Source organism: Sinocyclocheilus rhinocerous, unplaced genomic scaffold (assembly GCF_001515625.1).
Source record: "Sinocyclocheilus rhinocerous isolate Xijiao unplaced genomic scaffold, SAMN03320098_v1.1 scaffold781, whole genome shotgun sequence".
NCBI classification, from domain to species: domain Eukaryota; kingdom Metazoa; phylum Chordata; class Actinopteri; order Cypriniformes; family Cyprinidae; genus Sinocyclocheilus; species Sinocyclocheilus rhinocerous.
The window spans coordinates 2,461,374-2,471,282 of NW_015658395.1; the positions used below are offsets into that span (position 1 = coordinate 2,461,374).

The 9,909-nt window shown below is 37.7% G+C and overlaps 1 protein-coding gene and 1 long non-coding RNA gene across 2 annotated transcripts; one reads left to right on the forward strand and one right to left on the reverse strand.

The window, feature by feature from the left end:
* The first annotated feature begins 235 nt into the window (after nucleotides 1-235).
* LOC107722166 (uncharacterized) lies at nucleotides 236-1,352 on the forward strand. Its single transcript, XR_001637779.1, has 3 exons — nucleotides 236-418; nucleotides 530-558; nucleotides 1,280-1,352. It is a non-coding gene; the product is annotated as an uncharacterized LOC107722166 (long non-coding RNA).
* Nucleotides 1,285-7,849, reverse strand: LOC107722165 (gonadotropin-releasing hormone II receptor-like). Its single transcript, XM_016530420.1, has 3 exons — nucleotides 7,319-7,849; nucleotides 2,140-2,347; nucleotides 1,285-1,720 (listed from the first exon to the last, which is right to left on the reverse strand). The coding sequence occupies exons 1-3, from the start codon at nucleotides 7,847-7,849 to the stop codon at nucleotides 1,314-1,316; spliced, it is 1,146 nt and encodes a 381-aa protein (XP_016385906.1). The 3' UTR covers nucleotides 1,285-1,313.
* Between the last annotated feature and the right edge of the window lie 2,060 nt (nucleotides 7,850-9,909).

Consider the following 9,909-nt stretch of genomic DNA (forward strand, 5'->3'; position numbering starts at 1 on the left):
AAAGCAGTTGCAAATGTTGTACAAAATAAACATACTCATCTTTGCATCAATAAAATGTGCAACACTTTATGTTTTTCTAACAAATTATATGTAATATCTAATTGTGCCAGCAGCTGTCACTCTGCAGCTCTCGCCTGGTTGGCCATTGATACTAAGCAGGGTTGAGCCTGGTCAGTACCTGGATGGGAGTCCTCCTGGGTTCTTCGTTTGTTTGGATTAGCTGCACTTGGGTTCATCACAACTCGTCTTCAGTGGACTGCTCGTTACAGGCTGTCTGCAGTTTTGAAGTGTGATCAAAAAACATGAAAATCAATCACTTTTGATATTATTGATGTCCATCAAAATATGGCCTGTTCCTTACACAAAGCTATTGCAAGGCTTCGGAAAACGTGGAATGCAGCATAAGTAATATGAAACTGTGAGCAAATAAAGCCTTTTTGGAGCTTGACAGCTTGTGATTACTACAAACTTTCTTTGTCTGAAAAAGATTTGAACATTCATCAAAATTCTCTCTTTATTTTCCTCAAAGAATAACAGCATACAAATGCAACAATATGGGTGAGTAAATAACATTTTTATTTTTACATGAACTATCCCTTTAAGGCTGTATGGTCCACCCACATTAATTTTTCATCACAAGCACACACCACAAAGATGGCATCATGCATATCATCATCAACACAATACACTGCAAACACAACTGGATGAATTCCACGAAGAACATTTATGGTGATTCCACGGATAAACACAGTGTGTAAGCCTGAACATTCACGACAGCATTTCATATAAATGAATGATTCCTGAGCTAAGGCCATTGTAAAACATTAAGTGGCATTCCTAATCAGCACGTAGAGAGGAAATGTTAGATAAGCAACGTGTCAGAAGCTTTTAGTTGGGGTTGTCACTCTTAACTCTGAGATTTAATTAATTAGAGATTCTCATTAACTGATTCCAGACACGTAAGCTGTTATACACGAGGCACTGTATATTTATAACCCTGTTCCAGACCGGCAAATATCTCCCGTTCAAGGTATTGCCTGAGGCATTGTGCTGTCATTTGGTCTTTTACATTCATAATTACCTGTAGTTGCATCTTTCTAGAAGATATCCAAGCTTGAAACCACAACGTGATACTGTTGCTTTTCCATATTCAAGTGGATTCAAACCGAATTCAAGCAAACGGATACTTGCTCATACTACAAATACCAAGACACCATCAGCAGCTTATACATGTAGATGTCTGGGCACAGAGTAAAAGTCCTGTATTTCATGTTTACAGGGAAAAATCTAGCTCATTGAGGTATCCTGACCCTCTATGCTTGTTGTCCACTGGGCTGGTCACCGCTTCCGAGGTCCGACTCTGCTTCTCCGCTTGCACCCCCTCTCCTTGCGGAGAGTAGGTCCAGTGATTTGGGAGAAGAGTTTTGATTCCTTCTGCTGAAGCAGCTGGCTATGTCGGCTCGGAATGAGGGTGTGAAGAAACCATAGATGACCGGATCGCAGCACGTGTTGAGGTTGCCGAAGACGAAGAGAGCGTGATGGATGTATTCTGGCATCACCTGCAGCATATGAGGCTGAAACCAGTACCAGATGCCAAGCAGGTAGTACGGTGTCCAGCACACCACAAATGACGCCACAATGATAATGGTCATCTTCAGGGTCTTCATGCGTGCTTTTGGGATTATGTCGGTTCCACTGCGTCTCAGACAAGGTTCCCCACCTACAAAACCCAATGCAAGTTAGAAGAACACTAGAAATGGCGCTGTGTGACCTGCCTTATCATTTTGACCCAGAAACCAGTCAATGAAAAATGAGAATCTATGCTTTCTGGTGATATAACACTCAAACTCTGTACTGCTGTTTGAATTGAGGCCTCTGCATCGATCTGTATTACCACACAAAAGAGCCTCTAAACAATTTTTTTGAAATTCACATTAAAACTGATGTCATTTGAGATGAGACTTGGTTTTATCAAAAATAACACATTAAAAGTCCAAATTCAAGGCAGCCCTAGAACCCATCTCATTAACTGTAAGAAGTAAATTCTTCATCAAATTCAGTACACTATGAAAATCTTGATGCAGTCACACTGTTTATCAATGACAGGTACCATGTCAGAAGAGAGCAAAAGTCAATTACCCTTTCCTTTACCACGAGGCATCTGGCGGTTGATTTCCACAAGGATTCGCGTATAGCAGAAGCTCATTACCAGCAGAGGGAACACATACAGGGTGACAAAGTGGAACATGTTGTAGGCTGTTTCCTGCCAGCGCTGCTGGAAGCTTCCATGAGTTACACACTGCACAAAGTCAACCCCTTCAGCCTTAATTGCCCTGAAAATAAGTAACTGAAACGATAAAGAGAAATTTATGAAGAAAATCAATAAATTGTATTACTTTTTTTTGTTATCTGGGCATTTGCCTTATTTCTCCTATACGGAACACAAAAGGAGACACTTTTCATTTTTCATGCAAAACTATTGTATGGCATGTGCTTTTGTGTCCTTTTATAGAAACTCGAAAGCTCCAGTCTTCATTCATTGCAATTTCATAACAAAATTTCAACTTTTATGTTCCACTGAGGAAAGAAAGTCGTACAGGTTTGGAATGACATGAGGGTGGGTAAATGATTTTTATTTTTTGAGTAGACTAAGGGTGGGTTGCACCAACAAGGATTAATTTAAGTAAAGTTTAGAGCTAATCAAGGATTTGTTGATCTGGGTTTTATTTTAAATCGAGTTGTGTTGCACCACTTAATTTTAAACACAGATTAAGAAATCAGGGATTAGAACTCTAACCTGCGATTAAAACCTCCATCTACAATTAATTTTCTCCGCCATGATGGATTTCGCCATTGCAATTAAACAGGAACAATGCAAATATTCCTAATTTTTCTTTGCTTACTACCAAACTCTCTTTCTGACATAAAAAGTTGCTCGTGTCAAAAAAGGAAATAAACTTGTAAAATATCTGCCGTCTTAATAAACTGCTATCGTTATTCAAACGGCTGATCAAGCTTATATGTAATATCTAATTGTGCCAGCAGCTGTCACTCTGCAGCTCTCGCCTGGTTGGCCATTGATACTAAGCAGGGTTGAGCCTGGTCAGTACCTGGATGGGAGTCCTCCTGGGAAAATAGGTTGTTTACCCTGCAGTCTGTGTGGGACACAGTAATGGGGACACTATACTGTGAAAAAGCACCGTCCTTCAGATGAGATGAGACGTTAAACCGAGGTCCTGACTCTTTGTGGTCATAAAAATCTATCTATCTATTAACCTGTACAAGTTCTTTAGAAGTGTTCTTTAAGTAATTAAAAAAAACAATCCGACAAGCAATCAGACTGTCAGCAATCAAACTAGAAACCTAATGATACTTTTTATTATGTGTACTGTAGCTTGTGTTTATTAATTGGACTAAACAGGGAAGGAAAGGCAGCTAACACGTACACAGTATATATGCCCTTTTAAACATCACACTTTTTAACAAGAATCCCTAGTATTACATCTCAAAACATGAAGGACACACAACATAATTGTCCAGGGAATTTCCTAGACACAGTCCAGCTCCTCGGAGGACCCTGTTTAATGAATCAGTCTCTTCAAGCACTTCTGAACAGCCATCGATGACTTCCATTTGATTTTCCTTCTCTGTTTTCTGAGTTTACCTTTTATTATTATTATTACCTCTGATTATAGGTTGATTGTCCGACAATTAAATAAATAAATACATACATATTTTTTCTGTGCTTATATGCACTTGACCAGCACATTGTAACAGCAATCACATTCATTCAGATCCTTAAATCAATGGAAGTGTTCACCCAAAAAGGTTTTCTTATTATTTTCTTAAAGGGGTCATATGATGCGATTTTTCATTTCTCTTTGGAGTGTTACAAGCTCTTGGTGCATAAAGAAGATCTGTAAAGTTGCAAAGACTAAAGTCTCAAATCCAAAGAGATATTTTATATAAAAGTTAAGAGTCAACCACGCCTACCTAAAACGGCTCGTACTAACACACCCCCACATGTCTACGTCACGATGTGCGAACTGTTTCCTGCCAGCGCTGCTGGAAGCTTCCATGAGTTACACACTGCACAAAGTCAACCCCTTCAGCCTTAATTGCCCTGAAAATAAGTAACTGAAACGATAAAGAGAAATTTATGAAGAAAATCAATAAATTGTATTACTTTTTTTTGTTATCTGGGCATTTGCCTTATTTCTCCTATACGGAACACAAAAGGAGACACTTTTCATTTTTCATGCAAAACTATTGTATGGCATGTGCTTTTGTGTCCTTTTATAGAAACTCGAAAGCTCCAGTCTTCATTCATTGCAATTTCATAACAAAATTTCAACTTTTATGTTCCACTGAGGAAAGAAAGTCGTACAGGTTTGGAATGACATGAGGGTGGGTAAATGATTTTTATTTTTTGAGTAGACTAAGGGTGGGTTGCACCAACAAGGATTAATTTAAGTAAAGTTTAGAGCTAATCAAGGATTTGTTGATCTGGGTTTTATTTTAAATCGAGTTGTGTTGCACCACTTAATTTTAAACACAGATTAAGAAATCAGGGATTAGAACTCTAACCTGCGATTAAAACCTCCATCTACAATTAATTTTCTCCGCCATGATGGATTTCGCCATTGCAATTAAACAGGAACAATGCTAATATTCCTAATTTTTCTTTGCTTACTACCAAACTCTCTTTCTGACATAAAAAGTTGCTCATGTCAAAAAAGGAAATAAACTTGTAAAATATCTGCGGTCTTAATAAACTGCTATCGTTATTCAAACGGCTGATCAAGCAAGCAATGAATACATTTCTGGCAGTGCATACGGATTTCATAATCCTGGAAATATATTTATAGTAGCAATTAATGGAGTATGTTTTATGACAGCGCCGCCCCATCGTTTGATCGCCGCCCAGCATCCACGCGTGGAGCGGGCGTGAGAAACGAGAGGCGTGGCCGCGATCATTGGCGCTCACTTCATCATCACCGCTGCCGTTAAATGCTATACAGTATATTTCTGTTTTCTTTGTCGTACGCCGAGATGCACCGAGATGAGTGACGGATTCACATCCCGGACTCGATAGCAGACGCGAGTTTACTACGGGCTGCCAAGACCCTCACAATCTGCTGGCTCAATGCGCTTAAATCTTCCTTTTTATTTGTAATAAACACCTGAGCCCTCACAACACATCCTCTGTTGTTTTCTTTGTTTAATCAGCCACATAATTGTAACTGTAGGTGCACTTTATTTCATTTAAACCTCCTCACCTGTAAATTTAAAATTAATCCCTAATTGAGATTTAAATCTGAGTTTAAAGTTATGGAGCAACATGATTAAAGTTAATCTATCTTAAATATAAATTAAATCCAGGATCAAGATGATAGTTTAAATGTAATCCTGCTTATTTTTAAACAAGGTTTAAAGTTTGGTGCAACTGAATTATTAGATAAACCTTGATTTAATCTTGATTAAAGCTTAATCCTTGTTGGTGCAACCCACCCTAATCCTTTAATCACTTTGTAATCTGCTGATCAGATTTTTGCAACTGCTTTGCATAAAAATATTCACACATCTTCTACAAATAACTACACCATGTGAAATGGAAAAGAAAGTGAAAGTTTGCAAATTAGTAACAGCAAGCTAAAAAGTTGTCATGTTATGAATTGAGACATGAAATATAGCATTGTGATGACAAAACGCTCCTCGTGGCGTGTAGTAACTGATTACATGTCATTTGGATTACATAATTAGATTCCAAAAATGGGGAACTTGTAATTAGATAAAATTACATTTTAAAATACTCGTAATCCGACTACAGTTACTTTTTTATTGATTACATGATTACATATAATTGACAATTTAATGATTCTTCCTATTTCCTCTTTCATCTTTTAAATGTTCTTTTCTAAAATATCCTACATATGACATGCATGTAAACAAGTACAATATTTAATTTTTAGTAAGTGTTTTATTTACATTAATTTTACATATTTACGATTTTATTAATTATTAGCTTTTCATTAAATTCAAAACCCCCCTGCAATTCCTTGATGAACCCCAGTTTGGGAAACGTTGACACTTCATGTTGTTAATAACAATGAATGGAATATATTTCTTTTTTCTTTTTGTATTTTTGTATCAAGATTATCCTATTTAAATCAATGTGATAAACAAGTTAGGTCAAAAGTAATCTAAAAGTAATCCAAAAGTAGTCAGATTATATTACCTAAAATGTGTAATGTAATGTAACTTGGAATCAGTAGTGGATTGCAATTTGTAAGTAATCTACCCAACTCTGATTGTAGGTGTTCCCCTGACTTTGCAAATCAATTTTTGGGTCATTATAGAATATAGAAGGAACACATTTTGCTATTTCTTTTGAACTTCAATCAAATATTGTAAATTGTCATCATGTTATCACTTTGTGCTTTCAGATTTAAAAAAAAAATGTGTTTGCTCCAGGTGCGCTTTATTTTTCCATTTGATATACTTCTCAGGTAGCACTGATGAATGTGACAGAGGGAAACCTTATTTCTTCCTCTGGGGGAGGCGCGTGCACAGAATACAGGTGTGGGGAAGCATCTATGTATCGATATCTATAATTCACCACCCACCCACTCAGAATTGTATCCCTTTCCCATTTTCCATGGCTGCCTAACTGACCTTGTCTCAGACAGGCTTCTTTATCTCTCTTTAATGATTTTAAAAGCCATGGCCACATCCAAAGGCTGCTAAAAACGACATTACTGGAATTAAGTGTGTGGAGAGAAACGGTTCTATCAGAGAGAAAGAAGGCAAGAGACACTGACAAGATTCAACCAGGCATTTCAAAGGTTACAGAAAATGCCCCGGGGCTACTGTAGCTTGACAAATAGGATCTATAATCAATGCAGCAAGTGCTCACTGAAGAGGCACTGACCCAGGGTCAGTTATTGCACCACTTTAAGCCACAACTAGTTACTTAAATGAAATGCGCAAGCTTAGATGGCTATCAGGAAATGTGTGTTATAGGCTGAAAGTGGAATTGAATTAAATTTGAAACTAAACTCCACTTTTTTTTCCCTCAGAGATGAAATGTCATTGCCCAATTAAATTAGTGTGATGATCTGTTTATAGTTGTCTCCTCATATTAAGCTTGAATAGGATGCAGCATTTTGAAAAAGACATGCCTCACCGTCAACAAGTGTTTTCTAACACCAACATTATCATCCATCTATAAATCCTCCGAGGCAGTTTTGTGCTGTTTCATAACAAGACAAGTCCCACAGATGACAACTCCAATTAAAAGAACATCTCTTTCATTTACCTGTGGAGAGGCGAGTAGGATGCTGAGGATACAGGCAGCCAGCAGCATCCTCCTGTTCCTGCGGCCGGCATCCAGAGCTTCCAGCGGGTGCAAGATCGCATGGTGCCTGTCCAGACTCACCACCACCAGGATAAACGCTGCCGAATGCATGGCAAAAAGCTTGAGGAAGCAGAGGATCTTGCACATGGCATCGCCGGCATACCACTGCACTGTGATATTCCATATAGCGTCGAGTGGCATCACCACAAATGTCATGACAAGGTCAGCGGAGGCCAGGCTGGCAATGAGGGGCCGCATGTGGGGGGCCAGGTGGCATCCTCGTCCCCGGGTCACGCTGATCAGCACTGAGAGGTTACTGATAGCTGCGAAGACAAACAGCACCAGGGTGGCCGCCACACGGAAGCGTGCAGCCACAGTGAATGTGGGCGTCTCCCAGTCAGAAGGAAAGCGAGGAGGGGTGGCATTCAGCACAGAGGAGTTCTCCCAAATGCTTGTGGGACTCATTGACAGAAGAGACACGTTTCCTGACATCCTGTGAAAGGGGGAAAAAGATGTTTGTTGCATGAGTAAGGCTTTTTCTGTTACACAAATTTATAATTATAATATTCTATGAGATTCAGTATCACTGGTTATTAAGGTTGGATAACATTCAGAATTTAACATTTAAGAGTGGGCTACTTTTCAATTCATGTATTGGAATTTGAATTAGAAGAATTAAAAAAAAAAAAAAAAGTATATACATTTAAAATATAAGTTTGGGATTAAGTCTCTTATGCTCATCAAGGTTGTGTTTATTTTAATATTTGAAAAATACAATAAAAACTGTAATATTTTGAAATATTATTACAACTTATAAGAACTGTTTTCTATTTTATTATATTTTACAATTTAATTGATTCCTGTGATGGCAAAGCTGCATTTTTAGTCATTACTCCAGTGTTCAGTGTCACATTCCTTCAGAAATCATTCTAATATGCTGATTTGATGTTCAATAAACATTTCTTATTATTATCAATGTTTGTGTAAACCAAAAAACCTTTTTTTGATTATATTTGAATACAGTTCAAAAGGACAGCATTTATTTATTTGTAACATTCTAAATGTCTGTACTATCACTTAAAAACAACTGAAAATAATTAGTTTTAATAAATAAATAAATGGACCCCAAGCAAATGTAAATTAAGTATACATTTCTGCAGGTGACATTTCAAACATATCTGTTTGTCTATAAAACCTTTACGCTTGCAAGCAAGGCTTTGTCAATAAATCATTCACAGTTTGACTTGTATTGACAAACCTTCCTTTTCTAGCTTTTTTCATTTTCACTTACTGCACTGATTTTTATTTTGCCAATTTCGGTTTACTTTAATTCTATTGCTTTCAAATTCAGATTGCAATTCTTCATATTCTTTGCTACCTTGAAGTTTAATTAGAGGCCAGACAGACAGACAGATGCGCACTAATGCGTGAACTGAAAGAGAGCCAACTCTTCAATTTTGGTTTTTGCTCAACTGTAGATTCTTGGCATCTCATCATGCACTTTACTAAATAATAATGCATTCTAAAATTCAGCAAAATGTTCACCAAGACATGAATATTCAGATCACATCACCTTGAAAGCCTGATTGCCATTACATTATAGTCACCACAGATGCATTCATCACCCTTACGACTTTACACCCAAACATCTATCTCCTCTGCAGTGTAATATCCTCTGCATTTATAGCACCCATCTGCCTGCTCATCTTCCACAGATAAAAAACTCTTGCCAGGGGCATTTGTTTTTCACTCTGGGTCTCCTATAGCAAATAGGGGGACCTTGGTTAAGTGTCAGGGAGATAGATTACACCTCAGAAGTTTTTTAAAGGTCTATATATAAACCTGAGACAACTATCAGGGGTCTGCGCTGAGATTCACAGCAGACTGAGATTCACAATTAAGTAATTCATGCATACAGTATTACAGATGTTTTAACTGCTTTTTTCATTATTCTTCCTGAAAAAAAAAAGTTCAATCATTTCTAATGGTGATAAGATAAGAGTGTACATTCTTGATAACATCCTGCATGTTGCCCGGAAGACAAAAGATGTTTTAACGGTTAAGGGTTCCCACTCCGGCTCTGGTTCAGATATAAATGCCCTATCATGCTGACAAATGGCTGTTGTCAGTATTTCCCTTCGCTCTCAAAGTGATATGGTCTTTTGTATAGCTGTAGTCTGGCAAACAGCATGGAGGTGATAGATAGAGAGAACCCTAGTGACATGACCGCTGCACCAGCCTCCTTTGTATCTGCACCCCCCACACCAAATTGCACTTGTTCTTCATGCTTGACATGAAATATATTCTCCAAAGAGTAGCAATGTCTTGACCTGGAGAAACTTACTTTGTATTTTTCCATCTAGTGAAATCAGTATGTATTTAATTAAATCCATTTCATGAAAGATATTAGTTCTTGCTGTTGTTTGTTTGATTAATCAAATGAGCCAATGTATGTATCTGCTCTATGAATTAGCATTTTACAGCTGTTATAATAGATGATGTCCTTGGCTTCACTGTCTTCCTGTTTATATGATGGATTGCTTGAATAATTG

Bases quoted from the DNA above. Each gene is read 5' to 3' on its own strand.
- LOC107722165 (XM_016530420.1), bottom strand. From the start codon at position 7,849: ATGTCAGGAAACGTGTCTCTTCTGTCAATGAGTCCCACAAGCATTTGG. The intron at 2,348-7,318 runs GTAAATGAAAGA...TTATCGTTTCAG, and splicing joins TCCTACTCGCCTCTCCACAG to TTACTTATTTTCAGGGCAAT. The intron at 1,721-2,139 runs GTAATTGACTTT...TGGGTTTTGTAG, and splicing joins GCCTCGTGGTAAAGGAAAGG to GTGGGGAACCTTGTCTGAGA.